At 40.5% G+C, this 27757-nt stretch overlaps 2 protein-coding genes across 3 annotated transcripts in view; one reads left to right on the top strand and one right to left on the bottom strand.

Moving 5' to 3' along the window:
* Nucleotides 1-1650: 1650 nt before the first annotated feature.
* Nucleotides 1651-7790, bottom strand: phyh (phytanoyl-CoA 2-hydroxylase). 2 transcript variants are annotated; one of them, XM_083935616.1, is made up of 9 exons: nucleotides 7665-7790; nucleotides 6646-6701; nucleotides 6096-6206; nucleotides 5645-5813; nucleotides 4771-4852; nucleotides 4419-4600; nucleotides 4186-4335; nucleotides 3884-4018; nucleotides 1651-2380 (listed from the first exon to the last, which is right to left on the bottom strand). In XM_083935616.1, exons 1-9 carry the CDS (start codon nucleotides 7728-7730, stop codon nucleotides 2327-2329), a joined length of 1005 nt encoding a protein of 334 aa, XP_083791742.1. In that variant the 5' UTR covers nucleotides 7731-7790; the 3' UTR covers nucleotides 1651-2326. The 2 variants fall into 2 exon arrangements, with proteins under 2 accessions (XP_083791742.1, XP_083791741.1); XM_083935615.1 differs by having other exon boundaries at nucleotides 6646-6741; nucleotides 7553-7746.
* Nucleotides 7791-11543: 3753 nt separating this feature from the next.
* cdk17 (cyclin dependent kinase 17) overlaps nucleotides 11544-27757 on the top strand; it is a 40790-nt gene continuing 24576 nt past the window's right edge. The window contains exon 1 of the mRNA XM_083935295.1: nucleotides 11544-11769. The gene's annotated coding sequence lies outside the window, so the exon portion shown is untranslated. The remainder of the gene's footprint in view (nucleotides 11770-27757) is intronic.

Raw genomic sequence — 27757 nt, 5'->3', positions numbered from 1 at the left:
GTGTGTGTGTGTGTGTGTGTGTGTGTGTGTGCATGCATTAATGTTTTGCATATGTGTGGAGTGGATAGAAGTAAATGTGCGTGAGTTTGCTTCTGCTAAAGCTTATTTGTCAGACTGTGTGGTACATTTAGATGTGATTCCGACTGCGACAAAGCCCAGCTCAGCTCTCCTGCGAGTGAATGTGAATGTTTCCTGCATTTCTGAATTAAAGAGCTGAGAGCTTCCATCTGGGTTTGAACAAAGACAATCTTTTAACGCACCCACACACACAAACACACATCTTTATGAAAACACACATGCAGGCACATACTCGCTCTCTCTAATAACTGCGCTGGATCAGGTGTTTTTTGGGGAGCCAGGAAATAACTTGGCCTCTATCTGAAAGCAGTCAAACCCTGTGAGACTAACATGTGACTGCTACTCTCCCAGTGTCACTCAGTGTTTAACATGTGGTAGGCTAATACTTAGAAACGGCTGAAGAATCCAAAATGCGATTTAATCGTTTTGAATGCCGTTTGTTCAGGTGCCCAGTTCCAGAGCAACCGGAGCTGAAGCAAGAGTCCCACTGACAGTAACCCGTTGTGGTTATTGTAAGCTGTCAGTGTAACTTTATGTTGTTCTTTTCATCTTTCCAAGCCCGTTGATCCCAATAATCTGCTGAAACAACTCACTGAAGTTGTATTTTTCTATTTGATAAAACAAGTTCTGCTTTTGCCTTGAGGCCAAAGGGAGACTTGGTGAGGACACCTTTATGTCTGTGCTGGACTGTGACGATGTTATATTCTCACACATGCTGGATATTGTCGACCACTGAGATTTATCACAAATCTCACCATTGTTTGTTGCATGCTGGGTTTGGGTTGTCGGCCTTGTCCACCCGTACACTTAACCATTGATTATTCTTATTGATAAGGCTGATCTCTCCAGAAAAGCTTGGGAAGTTATTGTTTTTGCTCCCAGTTCTGAAGTTTCATCTACGTGTCCCTAGAGTCTGTACTGAACTGGGGAAAAGGGTTTTGAAGTTTGCTGCTCTCTCTGATTAAAACCAGCTACAAAACCACCCCAGTGTTCTGGAGCTGGTTTCCTCGGGCGCATTTAAAGTGACGGTAAATTACTTGAAGGCCGGCACATCTGGCTGTAGATTTTTAGTTGTTGTTCAATTTTGTAGATTTGAATCTCACTGAGCCTTTTGCTCCTGGTTAAATAAATAAATAAAGTAAAGAGTGTTTTGGAGTTTCTCTCTCTGGTTAAGTGATTTACAACCCCACCCCCACTGAAGCACAACAGTTCTCTAGTTACAGTTTCACATTTTCCGTAATTGTCCATATTAGAATTCCCAGAGCTTCATCATCACTTGGACGGATAAGATTTTTTAGATAAATCAATACATAAATAAATCATAAAGCCAACATAACATGCTGTCCCTGAATGCAGCATCTTTAAACAAATGTTAATGTGCAAAGTTTTTGCCTTATAATCCATTACTTACTGGATTTAGAGATTATTAATTATTAAGAGATAGAGATAGAGATTTTATTACATTATTGGAGCTACATTATGTTGTCGATTTAATCATTTATAATCGTATGACGTAGCTGACTGTTATGAAATGACATTACAGGTCACATAAGGTGTCATTTATATAGCTGTCATTTTTATTATTAAAGTAATTAAAACATTACATTTGTCACAGCAAGATCTTAGAAAACAAACATTATCTCACTTATTATCAACCTGACACATGGACACATGTATAAGTCAGTAAAAGGTTAAGGCTTCTGTTGGAGTTCATTCATACTGATTATTCACACTTTTAATATAGCTCTCATTATTCTCTCTCTCAACTTAGCTCGACCTCCTTAGCACTCATGACGTTTACATTTTTCAACATGCAGTAAATCCTCATTAACATCCCTCTCCATTAAGGTTTTGGTAAATTAAACTGCATTATTTTGCAGCCGGTGTTCTCATCCCAGTGTGCACATGGTAAATAGTTTATATTTAAATAGTATTTCCTTTGTTTTGTTTAAACGACATGTTCTAGATTACAAAATGTTACAATGAGGACAAGCTCAGAAGCCTCAATTAAATGAGTATTAATCTAAAAATGACTTTCCTTCCATTATGAAAGGAAATTAGGGATTGCCTGATAAGAAAGATTAGACAACAAGATATTTATGAAGACTTCACAGAGCGCTCAGAGGAAGCCTTGAACGCTCTCTGTGCCACTGTGAACATCTTATGCTTCTTATCCAGTCAAAACATCAGTCTGTGGTTGGTCACCCTACAGCCAAGTGGTGTTTCTTTGTTGCACACTTATGGTCCATCACAGTGAAGTCCTCTCCCCTTGCACCAGGCGGCCTCTGAAAGCCCAGGTGTCCTGGAGGAAAAACAGAGTTACAGGATCACTTCAGCAAAAACAAACTTCAAAAGAAAGTCAGTGTTCAGATACTCGTCCGACAGGTACATAGCGTGTAGTGTGCATGCCCGAGAGTGAGACTTTTTATGTGGTAGTGTATATACACTGTATTAAGGTTTTGTGTTTGTGCAGTACTGAGAATACAGCTGGATAAATAAGACTGGGATTATACTGCACGCATGAGACAAAAGTAGTCTACACCAGGAGTCAGCAAGCTTTTTGATATGAAGCGCCTTTTTCACATTTTCTTGTTAATCTGGACAGAAAGCCGACAATTTAAATGCCTTTTTGCCGGACTGGTCCGCATATTCAGACAGATTGCGTGCAGTATATTGCCAGCTGGATTTAGCTGCCGGCTCGGACTCTACACATATTGGCTCGATTTCCATGTAAATAGAGCTTCGCAGCTTGCCGGCACATTGGACTGAGGTGTCTATGATGTGAACTGTTGTGCGACCAACCCACAGCCGGGAGTTTTAAAAGCAGGAAACAGCTGACAGCAGGAAAGAGAGAAAGCAAGTCATCATCTGGTCATTACTTCAACCGCGGCAGCAAAATATCGACCGTAGAGATGAGCAACTGGAAAGCCTGATTAATCCGTGAGATGCTGACCATCACGGCAGAGAAAGACTTAAATTCTCATATCATGGGGACGGTGACATCTTCTGACGCATACGTTGTACGCCACACGTTGTACGCCCCACGTTGTAGGCCACACGTTGTACTCCCCACGTTGTAGGCCACACGTTGTACGCCACGCGTGGTACGTCACGCGTTGTACGCCACGCGTTGTACGTCACACGTTGTACGCCACACGTTGTATGCCACACGTTGTACGTCACACGTTGTACGTCACACTTTGTACGTCACACGTTGTACGTCACACGTTGTACGCCACACGTTGTACGTCACACGTTGTACATCACACGTTGTACGTCACACGTTGTACGTCACACGTTGTACGCCACACGTTGTACGCCACACGTTGTACGTCACACGTTGTACGCCACACGTTGTACGCCACACGTTGTACGCCACACGTTGTACGTCACACGTTGTACGTCACATGTTGTACTTCACGTCACGTCACGTTTACGCGTATCCCAGAAAGCCACATTTTTGCAAAAGAGGAATATCACGCCTCGGTTTCACATAGACAGGACGGCAAATTGCCGCCTTTGCCTGGCCGCCAATTTGAAAGCTTCTCTGTATAAAAACCAGGGGGAACATTTGTTATCATCACTGACTTCTCATCCTGCTAAGCTTTAAAGTATGTGCTGCAACGACGGACCAGTTTAAAAACTACAACCAAGTATCAACAATTTACCTGCTGTCATTTATCCCCATTTATCTGCTCACGTGTTCTGTCTGACTAAAACATAACATTGAAGCCTTAAATGCCAAACTGTGTTGTCAGTAGCCAAAGGGAATGTTTTAAATGTGACATGAATGTACATGTCTCACCTGGAAGGTAATTTCGTTGTCCAAAGCATACTTGCTGGTTGCGATGTCATGCACCTCTTTCTCGATGTTCTCCTGTGTCGTTCCCTTCACATCGATGTAATAACAGTCACTGCTGGCATAGTGGCAGGAGATGGCCTGGAAACACACACATTTTCACACATTATTGCCTTTAAATTTATATTACTTGTATATACATATATATATTTCTCAGCACATCTGTTGTTATAAGAGCATAAAATCTCCTGAGCTGATGAATTATGAAGTTTGTTGAGACTCCAGGTGAATTATAGGAAGCGTAGTACCTTGCGGAATCCCTGTGTCTGATTCATGCCAGAGCCGTGGATCAGCAGTGGATGGAAGAAGACGGTGTCGCCCTTCTCCATCTCCAGGTGCACCCTGGGGTGCTCTGGGTCATAGCTACGCACTCCATGGTACATCTTGTTCACGCCACCCTGAGGACACACGAGACTGCTTATATGTGCGTGTACCTCTGAGCAGGTGTTGTCATACTTCTTGAAGAAGTTTGTGTTTATACCTCCCACTCTGGGTAGTCATGCTCCTGCAGGGTGGTGGTGTGTGTTCCCGGCAGGACGACCAGGCAGCCGTTCTGCCTGTCCACTTTCTCCATCGCCGTCCACGAGCAGACGATCCTGTCTGCTGGGCGGAACGGGAAGTAATGCAGATCCTGATGCATCGGGTGACGAGACGTCTTCTTACCTGAAACAACGTTTGGATCAAATTACATGAGGCTTCCTTTGAAAAGGGAAAAGGGACGCTTTAATGCAGCAGTTTCCACATTGAGGCCCAGGGATCTCTGAGGTTGTTCTGGTTGTTCTCCAGATAATTGAAAAACAGTTTATTGTAGATATTATGGATTAGCTCCAAACCTGCATCGGGAGGTTTGTTGATCAGCATCGTGTGCATGGCCATGATGTTGTGTCCAGTGAAACACTCCACATACTGCAGAATCTGACATAGAAAGCACATATTTGTGTTCAGGTTTAAGTTAGTTCGAACTTAAAGCCGTAGTCTTTATATTTGAGAAACCGTGTTTCTAGCAGCCTCTTTGGTGGTAAGATGTAATTGAATTTTTTTGCTCTTTTGTAAACTTTATTGACACACATTCACCGTTCTACTTCCGGTCTGTCCCCTATAAGTTACCCTCTTAAATCCAAACACACATACACACACATGTTCCTATTATACTTCTGCCCTATACAAGCCTGACTCAGAAGATGGAAGTTCCTGATTTCGGAGTGCAAGTGAATGCACTATATGCTTCAGTAACAAGCTCCACCTGGGCAGGCCAACCGCTGCTGACTGAGGTAAACAGTGCCACTAACATGGTGGTGCATTTTTTTAGAGAGGGAATGTCGCCACGGACACAGATTGTAATACTCGGCAAAGAGGCAAGTACAAGTGCTTAGTGGGTCATATGATCAGGGTCACCGTTGTTTTAACTCACTCTTTGATAGATATTAACTTAACAGACAATTAACTTGATGAAAATAGTATGGATTTTATCTTTAAGTGGCTTAAGTGGTTGTCCTGCAGGGTCAAATCTGTGTTTTTGATAATACTACCAAGGGGGAATCTACACGACTTAAAAAAACAAAACATATGACACTAATATACAGGATAGGGTTTTTAAACAGTGACACACTGCATCTTGGAGTATTAATTGAAATAAGTTTTGAGAGAAATGACCTGCTGTGATCTATCTGTGTGTGGTGTGTGTGTGTGTCTGTGTGTGCGTTGTACCTGTGGTAAATTGCAGTACCGGAAAAGTTCAGGATATTCCTGGAAATCCTGGATTTTGGAGACCGCTTTTTGATCCGGAACAAACTCTGACTTAACGATCGCCACGTCCCTCATTACTATCAGACCGGGAACCTCCACTTCCCTGCGACAGATCCGTTCAAACGCCTTCCTGAAGAACACACACAAGAACACACACAGATCACTTTCAGCCCCTTGATACAGCCATATTTATATAAACTAGAATTACCGCATTGCCGTTGTAACCAACCATCAAACATCAAGCTGCAGATTTCATTCAAACTGTCCAAACCTACATAATATATTTAGTGAAGACTTTGAAGGTTTGATATAAATATACAGTAAGTTGTCATAGTTTTATTTTAGAGGTCTTAAAGTTCAATTCCAGTGACGTTTCCATGTTTATATGCTGGGAGAAAAGTCTTCTTGTCACCTGAACTCATCAATGTCCTCTTCACACACCAGATTCTTGATGAGGATGAAGCCATTTTCCTCATAGGAGAGTCGCTGTTCTGGGGTCAGCAGGTCTGTATTACAGGTGTATCTACCAAAGGAAGTGATAACACACGACTATTTCAGCATTGGGTGTTACTTGAATGTTTATTTGTGATAAAAATGTTTTACTGTAAGTGTGCATGTGAATGCTGCATTCAAGTCATATCTGATGTACAGTGAATTCTGGCTTTCTTTATACTTTGAGTAACGAAAAGCTGCTTTCCAACATGAAACACAAACTAAAGTATCTTAGAAATAGGGCTTGTTGTGTTGTTGTCTTCCAAATAAATGAACCTGAATGCACCGGCAGTTATTACAGAGCATAAAAGTGTGACATTATGAGACACGATGAAGGGAGCAAAGGAGAAACTGTGTTAGAGGTGAATGATAAACATGGGTTATATAACTGTGGATAACCTAAATCCTGATGCCCCTGTTAACCATGCCAAATGCTGTGTTGGAATGAGTGTCCGTGCGTCCGTCCTTACCTCAGTCTCTGTGGGGGACTGTAGGTGAAGGTCTGAGCAGAAGTTGGTGCAGCTGTCTGAAGACGATCAGTGAAGGATATGAGGCAGCAGTAACAACTGAAGACAGTGTGAAAAGTAAAAGTAACAGAGAAGCATTGGAAGTTTTCATTTAACTTAATAATCAAAGATAAAATGCCCACACCAATAGGCTTCAGCTGAACTAAAAACAGACTATCCCTCTAAATAAGGAAGGTGGAGGAAGTACTCATCATCATTTACTTAAAGTAGCAATACCACACACACACACACACACACACACACACACACACACACACACACACACACACACACACACACACACACACACACACTGTAACACATTTTTTTTACCAGGAAGTCCCACTGTAATAAAAATCTCCTGACCTGAAGTAACATTTTACAGCTGGTGAAGGTGGAGCACATATCAACTGCTTTATATAAGCCTAATCAATAACACAGTACCATATTTTATACGTTTAATATGTTTGTTTGTGAAAACTTAATCTGAAAAGAAACTAAAGCTGTCAGATAAAAAGACCAATACTTATGCTACCTCTGAGATGTACCTTAGTGGAGTAAAGGTCAAGTACAGTAGCATACAATTTAAATACATAAGTACAGTAAAAGTACCTCAAATGTGCACTTAAGTGTGGTACTTGAGTATATTTAGGTACTAAGTGACTTAAGTGTCTCCACCAAATAGCTATTAATACAAAATACTGTATAAAACACTATTCCAGAGCCTTCACAATCACCTAGCATAACTAGCATCACACCAACAATGGCGGCAGCCTTAATAATGTTCATCAAAAACGATTAATAATGCATTATAAACAATAATAGCGAGCTGTGGGCCCGCGGTCCACCGAGGGACCCCGGTCTAGCCCACCGGAGGTAACCGCCGCTAGGTGCTCCGCTGCCGGCTAACGGTTCAGCCTGTGGTGCTGTGTGCAGCCGTTGATCATCCAACATCCTAGAAACAAAGCCGAACAAAAGGATACGATGGCGGCGGGGGGGCGATCAAGATGATGGATCAGCAGTCTGAGTCTCTCCGCAGCCCGAGACATTTTCAGAACAGGTAAAGTCCCAGTGTGAGCCTGTGAACACGGATACTGGAGAGAGGCAGCGGGTCTGACTGGAGCAAAGGGCAGTGATGTCAACACACCCGCACACAGCTCATGTGCACCGCTCATGTAAACAGATCTGCACAGCTTTGTACAGTGAAGCAACTAAAGACACACTCAACAAAGTCTGTGTGGGTGTGCCATAGTGTAGCGTGTTGCTGTGACATTTGTCATTTTATATATATATATATATATATAATGACAAATGTCACAGTTATATATATATTACAGTGACGTGCGGTCAGGGGAGGCAGGTGAGGCTGTGCCTCCCCTGTCATCATCAGAGGAAAAAGAAACGAAATAATAAAATAACACAAGTATTAATATTTGTCCTCTGGACTATGATTTTGGTGTGGTTTTTAATGTATTTTGACCGTTTTTATAGTAAAAATCGCAGAAAATTCTGTATTTCCTGCTTAAATAAACGGAGTCTCTTCGGATGCGAGAGGTGAGGCACGGACAGCCGAGCCTCCCTCCAGATTGCGCAATCACTCACAAACTGGATTGAGCGCGTGCAAACTGCGCGTGCTTGTTCCCATTTCTGTGTATGTTTCCAATATGAAGGTTGAGGACACTTTTATGGAATAAAAGCATACGTCTTCTTTTCCATGGTGTTCAGTAATGTATTTTACGTATGTGTGTAATATTTACATCTTATTGATGTGACATAAATCCACAGGGGAAATGCCTGCCTTGAGGCAGGCAGTACCTCTGCCTCAAGGCAGGCGGCGATAGTGAGCAGCCTGATAGCCTGCAGCCAGATCACGGTGAACTCTGACCTGTGTGCAAAAAGTAAACACAGAAGTGTGCTGTGCCAGGCTGTAGAGCTTAGCGACAAGCTGTAATTTCTCACCCTGAAAATGGAGGATTTTATTTCTAAACTAAGACATTTTTCAAAGCTGGACTTTCAGTCAGTAAAGGAAAGATATACTGCAATATACAGTCATTTAAGGTAAAGGTAAGATATACTGCAATATATAGTCATTTACAGTAAAGGTAAGATATACTGCAATATACAGTCATTTACAGTAAAGGTAAGATATACTGCAATATATAGTCATTTACAGTAAAGGGCAGATATACTGCAATATACAGTTGCACTGGTGTTTTAAAATGGTTTTCAGCATCCTATTCTCTCCTCCTATCCTATTGGCATCCTACTGTATGTTTGTAAATCTGACTTGTGAGTCAGTGCCTCCCCAACCCCAACCCTCACTGCACGTCACTGATATATTATATATATGTATATATAACAACAACAACAACAACAACAACAATATTATACAGATAACATATATTTGTAAAAACAGAAATAATATAAAGCAATGTATAATTATCATCCGATTTTTCTTAACAAAAGGGTACAAAAATAACTCATTCAGTAGTGTTCAGGTAGAAAGTGTTCAGATTGCAGACTTATATATAATATATATATATTGTTATTTTTATTATATATGTATTATATATATATAGTTTATAGTTATTTTTTATTTTTTTTTACAAATATATGTTATCTGTATAACATTGTTGTTGTTAAATATGTTGTTTCTTTAGCTGGAGATTGCAACGAAAACAATTTCCCCCTGGGATTATTAAAGTATTGCTGATTCTGATTCCGGAAAACCACAAAATAGTGCAGATGTCATTGACCTCTATTATAACTGGTTATATTGTTGTTGTTGTTGTTGTTGTTGTAGTAGTAGTATCTATTCCGTTGAAGTATGTCTGTGTTGTGTATGTAGTATATTCTTCATATTGAGTATTCTATAGAAATGCTATATATAGCAAAGGCTTGCTGATTCAGTGTCCTCTTTTAAATCACTTCTTAAAATGTTTATAGACTTGCCTTCCTGTGATGCCGTCTTTTTATCTTTTTATCCTTTAATCTCATTGTTCTTCTTTCTTTGCATGCACCTTAAATTAATTAACTAAGCTAATCCTAATTCCCCTTTTCCTTGTATACAATGATGCGTTATTTACGGTTATGATTTACCTCATTAGATTTTACTATTAATATTATTATTCATTTTTTATACTGTAGTTGTGTGTATGTTTGGATTTCTGATGTCAAAGCACTTTATTAACTGCTGTTTTTAAAGGTGCTACACAAATAAAGTTATATTATTATTAGTATTATGTATTTATTCATAGTGTGCAAACGTTTTGTTTTTATATTTTGTTGTATTTTGCATTGAGCTATTGTTGCATCTATCTATCTATCTATCTATCTATCTATCTATCTATCTATCTATCTATCTATCTATCTATCTATCTATCTATCTATCCATCTATCTATCTATCTATCTATCTATCTATCTATCTATCTATCCATCTATCTATCTATCTATCTATCTATCTCTCTATGTATTTATTTATGTAGCCTATTTTCTGGTTTAAGTAAACTGACCCTTTAATCACTCAAGATTATTGTGAAATATTAAATGTCATCTATTGTCTTATTGTTTATAAGGATTTCCAGAATATAATGTATTCAGATTTCCTTATTTAGCTTAACAATGTTGCTGCAGATTGACTCCAGCAGGTGGTGCCATACAACCAAACAATAAACTTAATACTGGCTGTGCTTCTTGTCTGTCCAGTATTTATGTCCAATGTCCCGTTTAAACGTTTCTACTGGTCAAGCAGATTATGGCCATTGATATTAATAATTCATCCTTTTCGAATCAATCAAATTATAGAAGGGGAAATTATTTCCTGAAAGTGCTTGTTTATCTTTAGTGTATGGTTGATCTGTTATTACAAATGGACAGCCAGTAAACCACAATGTAATATTTCAAGGATTACTTTAAAGACGCTTTATGTCTTTTGAATTGGTGAATTAAGGATTTATAGTTTCTTGTCTTCATTAAATGTGTGCGTTCAGTATTTCATTGAAGACTGACTTCATTTTGTAACATTTCTACAGTGTTAAAAGCTGAAAAGCTCCAGTGTTGTGAGTTACAACCAACAGTAGAAAGGAAAGCTCTTCAAATAAAGATACCATTGTTTCGTTTATCTGCATTTCCTACTGCTTCCCTTGCTTTCGTCAAGCTAGCCACATTTTTTTAGCATTAGAGAGGAAGTGGATCAATACACAACATAACAATCTATGTATACATGTATGTAAAGTGTTTGTTTTCATACTAAATGTCTTGAAAACCTAATCCACCCATTGTTAAGACATTTTATTTCATTTGTATGGTATGATTTGCTCAACGATGTTGTCTGCTTCGACTGCTGTTGCTTGCTCGTCCATTCAGTTCCTTTATTTTTTTTAACTTTTTAATTGTTCTGTTTTAGTTGTTATTTTGCTTTTCAATGGTCTTTGTTGTTGTTTTTACTCTTTTTTTGCTTTTTATGTAAAGCACTCTGAGCTGCAGTTTTTGCATGAAAGGTGCTCTATAAATAAAGTTTAATAATAAATACAGATTATTATCATTATTATTATTAGTAGTAGTTGTTGTTGTTGTATTATAACTAATATAAGTATGGGGGTTGTAGAAATTATAGAATGCAATTATTTATATCTCTTTAATTTTGAATACTTTGACTGGAAAATGTCTTTTTTAGAGAGACTTGTGATAGAAAACGACATGCCTTTATTTTGAAACTCTACAGGAAGCCGTGTCCTGAAGCCCCGTGTGGAGCTTGATTACAGTTATTGCGCACCCCTCCCGTCTCCTGTGTCGACACCAGATCCTCCTCCAGCCTCTTTAAACGGCTTTGGCCGCCACTCTAACGACATTTTGGGGGGGGTTTGGTCTCCAGCTCTCCGTCCTCACACCCCTTCATATCTCTCGGCGTGTGTGTGTGTGTGTGTTTCGGAGGATATATTTCTTTTCTAACGTTAGGTAAGCGACACCGAGCACAGCCGGAGCGGGTTTAGGCTGCTTCAGTGGGCGGATAAAGCGGAGGAGGTTCATCCGGGCCTGGCTACTCCGGACAAGAGTCGGGTTGAAACGACGGAATTCACCATTTTCAGGTAAATTGGCTCAAATGTCATTACGGGGTAACAAGCAGCGTGTCCGATAATGGACTCCGCGGCGTTACATGTTGTCCGGCCGCTCAGGACGAGGACTGAACATAGGTGTGTGGAAATGTCAACTCAGAGGAAACAGGCAGACTCCACAGCAGCTATGTTTCATTATTTTACAGCTACCTGCGGGGTTGCCCTTTACACATGGGACTGTTATGTTCGCGCCTCGCACACATTTTACACGTAAAAGTTATTTATTCTTTCTTAATTTTATTTGCTTATTTTTGTTGTTTATTTATTTATTCATATTTTGTATTCATTTATATTTTGGATACTCAAATACATCACTAAGTTTATCGTTTTGAATTAAATACATATATGCAAGACATTTTAATATATATTTTTGATAGAAATATATGGGAAATAAATTGTATTTTGTAAGATACTTGTTAAGTTAAGTTAAAACAATTTTGGTTGAGTTTGGAAAAAACAACATAAATACAAATGTATGACAGAGGAAGCTGTTAACTAACTAACAGTGAATTATAGAGAAGGGGTAGAGGATTAAATAAGTGTATTCTTCCCACTCCTTTTCAGACATGTCAAAGAGAAAAAGAAAAAAAATGTGTAATAACATTATTTTATGTATGACCTTTTCTATTTTCTTTTTTTACATGTTTGAAAATTTGTTTGAATTAAATCAAATCAAATCTTATTTCGGTATAACGGGTGCCAATCGTCTGCTTAGTTTATGTTGTGGCAGCCTTTTCCTGATGTGACATAATACACATCTGGACACATTTGCTTTTCTGCTGTTGGAAGTGCCTTTAGTTCTGCTTGTGCCACTTTCAGTTCATGTGGGAGTAAATGGAAAAACCAGCTGAAGACATTTATTTCCTCCTGTTGACTTGAAAGCATACGTTAACTTGTTGCAATGCCCCCCTTTGAATTGATTGTGTTGAATTAATTTAAAAATGACTCACTGTGACTTTGAAATTAGGCTTTGGGTGGAGGATGATGGTGTGCATCCTGGTTATTAGTTAACTAAACATAACTATGTTTTTTGTAGCCACCTGCTCGAGTGTATGGTCGTTCTGACATACTGTAAACCAGGGGTACCAAACTCAGGCCCGTGGGCCAAATCTGGCCTGCGGTGTAATTATATTTGGCCCCCAAGATCATATCAAGGTTCTGTGAGAGCTGGCCCGCGAGTATAAAGCACATACACCGCTACTTTTCTGTTGACAAACATGAATGTGCATCCATGCTACCAGTGTCTTCGGACAAACTTAATCCACCCCTCCCCAAAAACGGCCAAAAGAAAGATGGAAAACAGGAGCTTTCAGCCTCGGTGGGAGGCAGATTATCTGTTTATGAAGGTAAAGAGCTGTTTGTTTCGTCTGCAGAGCCACCGTGGCTGTAACCAAAGAATAACACATAAGAAACACCACGACAAGAACAAGGACCTGCACTGAAAAGGTTCAACGTTACACATCTGGAGAGAAGGGAACACATGCACATTTGCAGTCTTTTTTTTTTATTTTATTTTTTAGTAAATATTAAGTTTGGCCCACAACTTTGTCCCAGTTTTTAAATTTGGCCCACTGTGAATTTGAGTTTGGCACCACTGCTGTAAACGCACCATGCTGTCATCACGCTGGAACAGTGAGATATTAATTTAATTGTTGTTGGATAAACTCCAATAGACTTCTAAAAGTACATCCCTTCTGTTATAGTTAGTGTGTACAGGACAGTAGCCAATCATGATTTCATAATAGCATCACATCATTACTGTATAAATCAACGGCAGTTATATTGACCACCTGTCACTCATTTCTATAGCGAAGCATCCATGATGCGTTTAGGCTCTCTTCCACTTCCTGTTTGACCTGAATTTACTTCCACTGACCTTCATCTGGATCAACTGGCTGCTCATTTGTGTGCGAGTGTGTATGAGTGTGTGCAAATGCATTGACCCACATTCAGAAGTAGCCTGTTGGCAGTGAGAGTGATACACCCCCAGAGGACAAAGTAATTACCCCGACAACCCCCTCCCCATGTCTGTGGGGCCTATAGCAGCACTGGTATTGATCTGTCTCTGCATTATGTCCCATTCAGCAGGAACATGAGAGCTGAGTGTATGCACACACACTCGCATACACACACTCTTTCTCACGTTTTCTCTTGGGACTGACCAATTAGAATAGGTAGAGTGGAGTTGGTTGTCTCTCAGCAGAGTTAAATCAAAGACAGAGTGAGAGTTTTGGCAGCCCTGTTTTCAGAAGTGGCCACTTTTTAGAGAGATGGATGCAATCAGGGTAGAAGAAGAAGCTTCATGTGCTGTTAAAGGGGCATTCCACCAACCGAGACACACATCAAACTCTGTTTACTAGTCATGAAGAGGACCTTTCAGCCTGTAAGAATAGCCTTCTGTGGCTCTGGAAGAGGTTGCCAAAGTCTGATAAAGTACCCTGATGATGTCATTAGGGGTTATCTTGACTACAAATTTATAGCAGAAAGCCCCGGCCTCTGCTCCTTTTGATTTTGACTGTTCATTTTTTAAACTGTGTCTTGTTAGTCCCAAAATGTTATGAGGTCCAGTGGCTGAATCATTGAAGTGCCCTATTAACTTTAACAAATACTGAAGAGACACCAACAGAAATCATACTTGTTAGAGAAACCAATGAAATCCAGTTGATCACAATACGATATTGCTGCACTGTAGCAGGTAGTCAAAAGCTGGGACAGAATCAAGTGGGCAAATTCTAGCTAAACATAAGACATATACATTTTGAAATGTATAATTAAATGTTTATGATTACGAATACATGTAATGATACAGTTTAATAATACTTACGCTACGATAAAATAATCATCTGTGGTGTGAAGGATTGTGACATCCCACCATGCTTTGCAGCAGAGCTGACTGCTCTTACAGATGATCAGTCTCCAAAACACTGTTGCTATGGACAACCAGGCCAGCCGCTTGCTATCTGTGTCTTTCTCTCTCCCGTTTATATAACTCCGACTTGTGCAATGTTTTATTGATCAGAGAGGTGTGTATGTGCGGCGGGCAGGCTCTTTCAGTGCATTTGATAACATCTTATATGTTACTGTGTGTGTGTGTGTGTGTGTGGGAATGTGTTTCAGTGAATGCAGCACTGTATGTACTGTATGAATGTGTTGCCTGTGTGCATGTGTTTCTCAAAGTGTGTGTGTGTGTGTGTGTGTGTGTGTGTGTTTGTGATCATGTATATATATTGAGCTCAATAAGGCCTTTCTCCTATTTCTTCCTATTCTCTTCTTTGTTGTGTAATGTAAAAAGTAGTCGAAAGTAACTAAATCTGAGAGGAGGACTTGCGAATAGCCCCTGGGGATGATAGGAAATGTCTTCCTGCCACAGGGTGGGCATCATGGAGGTGAAGTAGTAATTATTGGGCTTTTTTGGGGTCTGACTAATTCTAGGGCTCCAGAATGAGTACAATTAGTGTGGGCTGGGTGCAGCAAGAACACACAATTACACGCAGTCGTAGCCATATCAACGCACACACACACACACACACACACACACACACACACACTGATGAGGAAAGTTATGTGAGTCATGCAAGGAATGTGAAATCTCTCTCTCACTGAAACACACACAGTGAGAGAGAGGTGGGTTTAGTTTGGTGGCTGAGATTGGCTCATAATCTGGAGATTAACAGTGGCATTGTTAGAGCAGCAGCAGACAGGGATTACCCACACACAGAGGTCACACTTTAAAACAAACAGAGCTCTAACTTTCCCTCATGTGGTGAGCGCTCGCTGTGAACTCAAGTGGTGTCGTTTGACAGTGAAGATGCTGAAATATTCATCATTTTACACACACACACACACACACACACACACACACACACACACACACACACACACACACACACACACACACACACACACACACACACACACACACACACACACACACACACACACACATACATTAGTGAGGACCAAACACGAGTGTCTCAGGTGATGTTTCACTCTGTTTTCCTGACTGAACAGGAAGAGTGTTCTTTAAATGGACTAAATAACACCAGGAGAAATTACATGTTAATGTAAGAACTGAAAAACACACACTGTTATGCTCATATTGTTTTTCAATCCTGTGTTGCTGATAGTGTGTGCACTACCCGTGCATTGGTGTGTGCGTGATAGAAAACGTTTTTCACAATACAAGATTATAACAGTAGATTTCATGTGCACACAAACACATTAACACACCAATACAGCAACACAGTGTTAGTGCCAAGTACAGTCAGCTGTAGTTGACATTCTGCTGTTCAGTACATCCCGTCCTACACAACTCTTCCCATCTGCTTCTCTAAAAGTATTTTTGCCAACCGTCTCACACAACCGTAACAATGGAATTATTCTATGTGCAGTTGAATTTAGATGATTTCAGAGTCAAATATAGTTTTTAGTGGATGTTGTCTGTTAAACCTTTGAGCTCTGGCATTTCAAGACAGACTGTGTGACCTTGTTCTGATTGCCCTCTATTACTCCAGTCTCAATATAAAAGTGAGTTTCCTTTTTAATTTCAAGCAGGAATCTCTAATTATCGTTCTACTTTCTTCCCAGTGGGTTAATCATCGCCCCACAGACAGACAGAATCAGTGCCAAAAAGAGCATTGAAAGTTCACAGGATACAGGATACAGTCACGAAAAGTGGATCTCTTTACAGAGCCCAGAGAGAAGATAGTCTTTTTAACTCAGCCATTTCAAACTAATGCCGTCAGAAATGTTGCTGTAATGGCTTAAAGCCTTCAATATTCCTCTAAGGTTTCATGTTCCTCAAGCTCGTCACCGTATTAGCACCAATAAGCATCTCATTCATCATTATCTGAAAGGTCAGATCAATTTGAGGTCAGTATCACTTGGAACGTTTGCTCACTCACTAATAATCTGATCTAATCAGATTATCACAACACGTGCAGTGGAAGCAGACTGAGGCTGTATTCTCATATGAACTTTGGACAGTGTCAGGAGAATCAGGTGCGGACATGTCTGGAGTTTCTCGTTCACACATGAAGCACACAACAGGAGATGCTCTGTGTCAGATGTGTTCTAACACCTGAGGAGAGGCACCTGGGGAGCGCATGCAGGAGGCAGGACATGACCCAGATGACACCAGGGTCATGTAGCAGACGATTTCGGCATCAGCCCTTACCGACAGAAATTCCTGAATCTCTTCATTTCTCCAGGTGGATTTTTTTATTGCCATCTTCGTGTAAAGCCCAGGACACACCAGGCCGACAGTCAGCCGTCGGTTAAAGTTGGGCTGACGGTGAGCATCTGGCACTCTAGTTTTTGCAGTGTGTCACCGTTGGCACTAGTCGGCCCTTGTCAGTGACTTTTCAGCAGGCTGAATTGGCGGCATAGCCCATCAGTGAGAGAAATCACTCGGATTGTCAGTTTAAGCGAGTCAGTGCACGAGAAGAGAAAAGGAAGTGAGGAAAGTAATTAAATGGTTAAAGTCAAGAGGCTATGACATTAATAACAGATGATTTTTTTAGCAATCAAGCTCTTTAGCAGAATAAGGTCATAATAGTTTATTTTATAGTTCACCACTTAAATGTAATTTTTCCTATCATCGAGTTGGTAATGTGCTAACCTGCTAACTAGTGTCTTATATCCATTCTGTCAGTCTTCCGGTTTCCACTTTTCAATGATGAAGACTACCACCACCTGAGTTATTTCCTCTCACGCAAGTGCTGAAAGTACGTGCTGGTTGGCCATTGGCTATAAGTTGGGGTGTATACCAGTGAAGCTCTTTGGGCAAGACTCAGGCGACGTGAGCCAGCGCAGTAGCTGGCCTCCATTGCGCTTCTTCTTTGACTTCAGGTTGGTGTGTCGGGGTCTTAAATCACCCTTCTTCTTACCCTCAGATGTTTGGTTTCTTCTGGTTTCGCACCGGCCGCATGATAGAGCATCATTGTCCAGAGAATTCAGAGCAAGCACGTGGCTGTGTTGATGCTTTCTTTATCACACACACTTGGTACAATGGAGCTGCGAGTAAAGTCTGTTTAATGTTCGGTCCAACTGTTTCGGGCATTTGCATTCTCACATACAGCATCTCCATCTTCATTGGTAATGTCTCGATAAGCTCTCGGGTGCTGCGCATTTGTGCTTAAGGAACTACAAAAACTCTGACTTTATTAACAGAAAGACCATAGAAGAAGGCCCTGAACACACCACTGCCGTGAGCACATGGCATCAAATATGGAAACTAGATATTAACAGTAAACAGTCGTCCCTAATGAATATTGCAGCAAGCGAAGAAATAGAGGATCGGCTCCATCATGTTTCTTGATTGTCAGCTGCAGAGAAATATACTTTATTTCTTGTCTGACTGTACAGTAAACATGAAGCTGCATTTAGCAGCTGTTTAACTTAGATTAACACAAAGACTGGAATCAGAGAAAAAAGGCTACAAGGGGTTATGTGCCAGATTACTTCTTGGCCGGACACAGTAACTTCCTGGAGTCTTGTCGTCAATTTGACATTGCCTGGCAACCAGTGGAGAGTCCAGAAAATTGCAGAACACGGCCAAGATATAATCGGGCATGTAATCCCTGTAAAACCTTGCTGTTTCCCAGTGTTTCTTGTCTTTGTGTTAAGCTAAGATAACTGGCTGCTTGATATATATATATATATATATATATATATATATATATATATATAAATATAAATTTTCTGTGTGTAGTTCGACAGAGTTTTTCAGCTTAAACAACACAACTGTTATCTGGTATCTAGTCGAGTCTAAACACAGTGCAGTTTTCTTAGTCACAGCAAAAATCTGCTCAGTTTGCTCGCATGGCGCTAATGTTATTATAACACAACATTTACCCACAGTAATGGAGTGTAATTTATGTCTATGCACCTTACTTGAAATGATAATTTAACAGACATTACAAGCTCTACTCTTCCTCTTTCTTTGTGAAATAGTCTTTTGGAGCCAGTTCTTGGTTCCATACCTAATGAATTGTATGGATAAGCAGAATCGATTACGACATTGGTATCAATAAGATCTGTTCCCATCCCTAGACATGAGAATGCTTTCATTCTTCTCATGTAACTCTTGTCAGGAGACTGAATGCGCTTTGTATGTTTCCCAAAGTTAACAGTATAAAGGCAACAAGTAGAGCCAGTTTCTTCTTTGTTTTCCTTGGAGATAGAACCTCAATACTTGACACATCAGTACCACTGAGTATGGGAAACAATGTTAATGTCAATACTGAAAGTTATAAAAGAATATCTGGTCAAATTTGTAATTTTCTTTTCTTTTTAATCTCCTGATTCAAATGCAATTTCTTTTTAATGGCTTTTGATTTGAAACTATATATTTGTTTAAAAAAGAGTTTTGTAGAAAGGCATGCTTATACCTCAGGTATTAGAAATTGTTTTGATATCTCTATGGAAACTCCGGTAATATACTGACACTAATAAAAAATTCAAACGATACCCAGGTGTTAGACGGCATTAAAGACATTGTTTGCAGTCGACAAACATACAGACCATGATGGAAATTACCATTCATTACCAGCCACGATGGCAAGGCTTTTATAGTTTTCACCTTGTGTGTGTGTGTGTGTTTGTGTGCGTAATCATGACAAAATGTGGACCTGGAGGAACTATCACAGAGGCAGTTTGGAGTAGTTAGCTACGTGTTTAGATGTGTGTCAAATGTGTTTTGATGTTTTGTCACTTTGATAGCATCACAACCATGCAAGACACAGTCACGTAATTTTGCAGGTGTGTAGATGAGATCAAAATGAAAGCTGAGTTTGAAAAAAATGGATCAGAGCAAGTGCGCTGGAAGTAGCGGGGATCAAAAGTGCACTTTGCGCGTCTGGCCTGATATGGCGTCGTGGCTTGTGTGATTGCGTCGCAAAATGGTCTAGTTGTTTCTTGTTTCATGAACTCCAGAAATCATAGATGCCAGCAGGTTTGATAAAGCACCTGAGGTAAGCACACAGATATTCTTTGGCCAGAAAATGTAATGATGTAATGAATTTATGGGAAATGTAATGAAATGAAGCGCCCAGGCCGGTGTTGGATGGTGTAAGCAATACATTTACAGACACACAAACACACACACACACACACACACACACACACACAGCATGGAACATCAGGGAGTGAACACCTGTTCCCAAAGGCCTCGGGGTGAGTGGAGATAGATTTGGAGACTGTGTTCAGGGAGTGGTGGGGCGTGGGAAAGAGGATGTACGATGGAATGCCATAAAACAGACAGAAGAGGAGGAGAGGTGATCATAGAGGCAGGGAGGTTAAATCATGTTGTTCCATTGTGTAAGGTAACCCGCCATCCTCAGAAATGTCTCTATGGTTGAGAGTTGCTTCTGTTTCTGTATTGATGGGTGTGGGAGACTGGAGCTGCTGCTGCTTTGATCTGACTGAGTACATTTTAAAGCTGCATATGGATGACCCCAACTGCCAGCAAGAGAAGGGATGTTTTTTTTTCCATTGAGCTTTTCAAATTAAAAGCAGCAAGTTGTCAATATCTTGCTGAATATGCTCCATTCATAGGCTTTTTTTCAGTCAAAGATGTTTATGTGGAGCAAATTCTCTATCTAAAGGAAAGGATGAGGGTTTTGCATTTGTCAGACCTACTTTGTAGGTCTACATAGTTTGTAATATTATTTGTATGTATTTGAAGTTTAAGAATTTTTTTGTTTAAGTCTTAATTTTCCATTAGAAAAATGTTCATAATACACTCTCTTTGGGAACACAGGTGTGTGTGTGTGTGTGTGTGTGTGTGTGTGTGTGTGTGTGTGTGCGCGTGTGCGTGTGCGTGTGCGTGTGCGTGTGTGTGTGTGCGTGCATGTCAGTTTAAGCTCCTACAGTTTCCCTTCTCTCTCCACTGGAATGTGCCATCTCCAGCTGTGTGTTTGGATTCACCAACCAAACATCCAGACAGGAAAACACACATTCTTGTAGATTGTATTCATCAAGATCTGTGTGTGTGTCTTGAAGCTCCTCATTAACCCTTGTTAGTCTGGTGTGGATGTAATGAGACAGATGAGTGATATGTAAGAGACAGACAGACCACAGGAGAAGGAGTGTGGGTATTGTATATATATGCTGTCGCAGCAGATTATTGTGCCTGGAGGAGCAGAGAGGGTTAACAGCAGGTGGTTAATGTTCAACAAAATCATTCTGCCTTAATTTGCCATAAAAGGCCATATCTTCATCCCTGCACATATTTCAGTGAGCAGGATGACTGTGTATTTATGCCATACAGAGAGAGCCATTTAGACATAACACAAGTTAAGCACATTTGGCAATTTTGTATTGCAACAAACTTGGACCTGATGCAGCTATTCACACAGTTAGTAGTGGTAAATCACTTGTTAATCCAGTCCGTAGCGACAAGGAGGTAAGCAGGGCAACATCATTCATGTTCAGTAAAATCACCTCTTATGTAGTGGACAGCGCCAGACAGCAACCACTTTCACTACAACAGAGATTAGTCAGAGAACTTGCCTCTACTTGTATTTTCAAGCAAAAAAAAATGTTTGGCGGCAATTGATGGAGAGCAGAATCATCTTTCTCTCCACCATGTCACTGAGCTGAAAGACAGCTTTCTCTAATACTGCTCAAAATAGCACCAAACCTCTTCAGTAGCATGAGAAGAGTCCCTGCACATTCAACGAAGCACCAATAACGTAGTTAGTGAATCCAGAGTTTATTTTAAGAGTGTTTTGAAAGACTTTCCAACTGGCCCCGGTACCAGCTCCTCTCATAGTAAAGTCAAGAAGGGACTCCTCTCATGCTACTGCAGAGGTTTGGTGTTATTTTGAGCAGTCTTAGTGGTTAAAAAAGCTGTTTTAATGTCTTCACCGTACTGCCCGAGCTAACTGACTGTCTGTGATTTCTCCGTCAATAGTTATTAAACAAAAATCTGTCTCGATTTCTTATTTGATGTATATAAGGGCGCACTCACACTGTCCTTCCGTATAGTGCCCAAACAGGTTTTACGGGTCAAGCCTAGTTCGTTTGACCAGTGTGAGTGCAACTGCACCGCGCCTAGCTTCGGCCAGCTTGCCGTCCACAGCCCGTTTGAGAGAGGTGCACATGTACAAGCACGAGTGTGCGCAAGTGAACGAGCACGAGGCCTACGGCGGCTCTGACGTCATTTTATGTGCGCCTGTTCGGACATAGAAAAAAAAAAGGCGGACATTTTAACAACAGCAACAAAGGTTCACGTTGGTGTGATGCGGAAGTGTTTACTGCAGATTTGGTTGGATTAAAATATTCAAAAACAGTCGGACAAGACGCACAAAAAGTGCCGAAAAAGACCATGGGATGATTTTGCACCAGAATTACGCCCAAGGGCTCTGACTTGGCTTGATTGTGCATTCAGGTGCACGTTGGCGAAACTGAAAGTTTTTTTTTACTTTTTCTGTACACTATTTTCAAGTTGTCAGTACATTTTTTGTGTGCCTAGGACTTCTTTTTCATGTTTGCCGTGGTAGCGAAAGAGCTATCCAGTAATGTTTTCATATCCTTTGTGTGTGTTTATTTGCTCCAAGTCAGTGTCCACACACAAACATGAATACAGGCGTTGGTGCGCAAAATACTGTGCCTTAATTGCAGTAGAGCAGTCGGTCTGTTGCTGCAGAGAGCTGCACCTTCTCCCAAGTGTGTGTGCGTGTGTGTGTGTGTGTGGATTGATTACAATGCCGGCGTGAACCACTGATAAGAGGATCATCTATCCTGCACACTATCTGTGTTTTGTAATTGGAGATGGATGAAGTGGATTGCCTTTGGCATGACCCCAAGCTAACCCCCTCACACAAACACACACAAATGCACCTCTATATATTTATATATACACAGTGTGTTTGTTTCTTTGGAACCTCACCCTCCCCCTGCTGCAACCAGATGACACTGGAGTGTCTGGGCGTGCAGTCAAACCGTGGCGTGTGTGTGTGTGTGTGTGTGTGTGTGTGTCAGCTGAGTTCCCTGTATGTTTTGTGGCCTGTGGGCTTTGTGTTTGTGTCATGCGGCAAGAGAGCGACGGTAATGGTGCACCATGTGCTATGTTTACATTGCTTGTGTGTGTGTGTGTGTGTGTGTGTGTGTGTGTGTGTGTGTATTCATCTGGGAGACACTGCAGCCTTCATACCTAAAAATAACATCTTCCCCCAGCTCGCCCTTCCTCTCCTCAATCTTTATCTTCATTCCCTCCGTCTTTTCCATTAAACCCCAAGATCTGTCTGCTTGTGCATGTTGTTTTCTTCTCCACTCCTGAATCATGTTTTTGTCCGTCCTTGGTTGATTATTTGTTCTGTTTTGATACGTCGAGTCATATACAGGTAGAAGATACCAGCCCACCAAAGTGAGATATTATTTGTCATTGATATGATTAATTCCATGAAACTTATATAGCCAGTGTCTACAATTTTATGTGAGAAACTGTTCTTTTCTGTCGTGAAAACAGGAAATCGATGCTGTCATTTCTGTTTCTATATCCATATGCTGTTGCTTATCTAAATCTGGGTCCGGGTGCAGTGACAACAGGCCAAGCAAGGTAGCCCCTTGACCTTTCTCCCAGCTTCTATTGGGGGATCTAAAATGCCCCAGGTGGAATGTATGATCCCTTCTCCTGCTCTGGGTCTACCCTGGGGCCTTCCACTTCCGCAGGGTCATCTTAGGCTATCCTTATCACATTTCCAAAGCATCTTAACTGGATTCTTTCAATCTATCTTTTGGAAAAAATGTATTTAAGGTGTACTTCTTTTTAGTTTGTCCCATGTCCCATCCGCTTGCATCGAGAGGCAGCCGATCAAGATGCTTTGGCTTCACTTTTAGGGAGCTGTCAAGTCGTCCATCGTTATATACAGTCTATGGTTGGAACATGGATCAAGTGGTAAAATGATAGCTTCACTTTCAAGCTCCTGATCCTCTTCATCTCCTGCATCACTGCGTGTGATGTCACCTTTCTGTCTGTCATTCTCACGCTCCATCTTACACGGCCTCCAGAGACCCTGATATACCTTAGCTCTTTCACCTGGGGCTGCAGCTCACTTGCAACTCTCAATCCATAATTTTCCTGAAAAATGCCACAGCCCCAGGCTTGTTTTTTTTTTTTGATGATTGGATGGATTGCCATGAAATGTAGTACAGACGTTAATGGTTTCCAGAAGACAAATCTCTATTAATTTGGTGATCTCCCCTTTTTGACCGAAATGTTCCAGGTACTATGCAAACAGAGGAACTTCTCTCAGGACCTTAATATCGCTTTTGTGCATTTCTGATTACATTTCCACGACATCTGAAGAGCTGTGAAGATTAGCCAAATAAGCAAAACAACATTTCAAATTCAGTTTTCACACATGGGAAAACTAGCATCCTGTTCTTTTTGTTTTGTGATTGCTGTTGCGTGACTTATGTTTATTGATTAACAGATTTCAGATTTTATTTAGATATACGGCTGCAACAGTAGAAGTTAAGTTACATGAGCTGTGAGAGATATAAAGAGAAGTGAGATTTAAGTGAGACAACTTTGAGCCAACAAGACACCATATCATCTTCAGCATGTTGAGTGTTTGTACAATTAGTGTCACTGGAAGTGAGGGAAGATGTTTCCCTTCTCTTCCTACATTTCTTTATCAACCGAAGGCATTTTTTTTATTCATGGGATTTGTTAATTTCCTGTTAGTATTAACATTGTAGCCTTTTGTGCTCTTCTAGACACACACAGGGTTATTTCAGCTCGCCCCTCTGGGTCAGTCACGCTGAAGCTCTTTTTTAGTTTTTCTCAAGCAAAACAAAGGGTCTTTCAGAGGAAAGCACCCACTGCACCGGGCAGCGGCACTGATGCTCTGTTTGTGTGTGTTCTCATAGCTGCACAAACACATGATTGTGACTGTACCCGCTAGGGTTCAGCTGGAATGGGTTCTTGAAGACTGATGGAAGTGCTAAAAGTTTTAATATGAGGCAGAAGCTATTTTGGGTTGGTTTTCTAAGGTTTTAACATTTGCTTGTCAAAAAAAGTTTTTGGTGAACAAGCCTCTGAAACACAGTATTGGGCATGGAAAAATTCATAAAATATTCATTCACCTCATGGGTTCAAAGCTGGAAAACTCGACCGACCTAAATGCGGGGGATCTACAGAAAGTACAGCGGAATGGTCAAAGATATCAGATGCAAGGATTCTTTCACCCTTTAGGTTTTGACACCGTGAACGCCTTTGGGGCTCCTGGTCTTTGAAGTGTTTGTAGTGGTGTAGCTCGTGTAGGACAGATGGTAGTGCTTTGATTGTAATGTACACCTTCAGGATGAGGGAAACTCCCCATCTGTGTGATCTCTGTATGATTGCAACCTAAGGCAGTGCAAACATTATATTCACCTGCGATCCTAAAACCAGACATTTGTAAACGAGGAAAAATCAAGAGTGAATTCAGATTTCACCTTCAAGCTTTTTTGGCTGAACTGTAGTTTTTCATCTAGCTTTTTCATCTCTTGCTTTTTAAAATAAAACTGTGATTTCCATAGCGTGTGCAAGGGCAGCGAGAAGCTGCGAATGAGAGAGTAATTGGTCAACGAGAGACATTTGCAGATAAAGGAGAGGTGACGAATGAATTATGAAACCATTTGAAACGAAAAGAAATGTTGTGAAACCACTTTTTTATTAGATAAAAGTGTGTTTGGTAGTCAAGTCAAACAAGGGTTAAAACAGTTAAAAATGATGCTATGTAAGTTGCTGCCAAAGGTTGGAGCATGATTTTAGATATTTTTTGGTGTCATGATGAATTAAATGATGAGGCTGGTGTAATTATATCATTCTTAACATCAGGCTTTGGATAGGAAGTCTTTATTGTATCAAGGAGACAATAAAGACTTTGAGTCGAAAGGATTTTAGAATGTTAGAATTCAATTTCAGGTGTTTACACTGCTATTAGTTACAGCATTAGGTATTTCAACTTTCCTAATAGCGCTACTCTCTAGAGGTGGAGGAAAAAAATGATTCTCTGATGCAGATTCTCTATTGAGTCTAGTGTCTTGTCTCGTCTAAGTCTGGTGGCTCAGTTGGTAGAGTGGGTCAGCCAACGTCTGAAGCCCTGCCCTACATGTGTCATAGTCGTGTCCTTGGGCAAGACACTTCACCTCGTGGGAATGTGTGTGACTGCTGTATGTTTGAGGAGGTGGTCGGAGGGGCTGTAGGTACTGATTAGCACCCAGCTGTGACTACTATCGTAGTTTACCACCACCATGTACAGGTATATCTGTGTGACTGAATGAAACCTGGACTCTGTAAAGTGCCATGAGTACCGAGAAAGGCGCTATATAAATCCAATCCATTATTATTATTATTATTATTAGTCTCAAAAAAGTAAATAATTGTCAATAATAGTCAATAATAATTGATAAATTCTGATTATTTATCTTTTTTACAATATGACAGAATTTGGGTGCCTTAACTTGAGAATTATGACCAGTGAGATTTCTGCATTTATACCCTTATACAAGTTGTGTCTAACTAAACTAATGAGATAATAGAAATAAATTCATCTGTTGTTTTTGTTAATGAATTATTAGAAATATGCCATGTTTTAAAAGTAGCAAGAAGTCACACAGTGAGACAAAATAAATCATGAACGGAGATTTTTGATGCATCAAGATGCAAGGTGCCTAGAGAGTCACACCCGTACTTCTCTCCAACATAGAGTACACGGTGTCAACTCCAAATTGATTGAAAGAAATCAACATTTCAACACAGTTTTCACAGCTTTACGTTGTCTCAATATGCTGCACATGTTGCATACCCAAAAAACATAAATAGATGGCTTCAAATAGCCCCAGTGATTGTTATCAGACGATACTGCTTCTAGTGATTGGTGATCAGCACCAACAATCGTGATCGGAGCCCTTACTAGGGGGGGCATTATGACATCAGCATTAAGGATTGAACCACAAATTAAGCGATGATTAATAGACCTGTTTGACATGAGAGCCTTTTCCCTTGGAGCCTTTTCTGTCCCGGCTCCCTCGTGTCTGCTCTCCAAAAGAAAATGATGATTTTATCTTTTTATAGTTGTGATTACCATATGAGCAGGTCTATTTTGAGCAGCAGTTTTAACAGCGTTATCTTTTGTTTTCCTTTTAAGAAGTGGCGACTGATCAGCCTTCCTCTCAACTCTCCCTCTGGTCTTTGGTCGCCTTGTTTTTATCATCCGTTTTAGATGCTTTTATAGAACTGACTGAAGTTTTAAAGAGCAGTTTTTACATAAGATGGTAGGAGATACTTGTCAGTGTTTGGGCGTTGGATACTGTGGTCAGAGCTCTCTTTAGCTTTTACAGAGTTGGATTTCTGATTCATCATGATTCTGTTCAATACTAATATGAAACCAAACTGAAGAACTGATAAAATCCACTTTTTATGTAACGCTATGAATTTAGGGAACAAACACTGTTTCGATCTGGGTAACACACTCAAAGATCCATTGGATTTGGGAACAAACACCTAATAAGGGAGTGTATTTCGATGACCACACACACACTCTTACACACACACAGACACACGCACACACACACACACACACACACACACACACACACACACACACACACACACACACACACACACACACGATTTGGAAGAGAAGAACACTCCTATCTGTCTGTTGAATATACAGCTAGCTATCTTAGCTTAACCTAGCTTATCTTAGCTAAGCATAAAAAATGGAGATAGGGGAAAACAGCTGGCCTGGCTTCGTCCAAATGTATCAAAATCCATCTACCAGTACCTCTAATATGTTGTCGTCACTGTGAGGTGGTTAGACCGCTATGTAAGGGGCACAAGTTATTCTTCTGAAATTTTTGGCAATTACAAAACAGCTTCAGGTGCATTACCACCACACGGTAGCCCAGGAAACCAAGATGCATTGCAATCAGATTTGTGATCTGTGTGAAGCATTTTGGTAGA

The sequence above is a fragment of the Echiichthys vipera genome (genome assembly GCF_963691815.1).
Source record: "Echiichthys vipera genome assembly, chromosome: 20".
NCBI lineage: Eukaryota > Metazoa > Chordata > Actinopteri > Perciformes > Trachinidae > Echiichthys > Echiichthys vipera.
The sequence above is the reverse complement of the archived record's forward strand: the minus strand, read 5'-3'. Positions and strand labels throughout refer to the sequence as shown.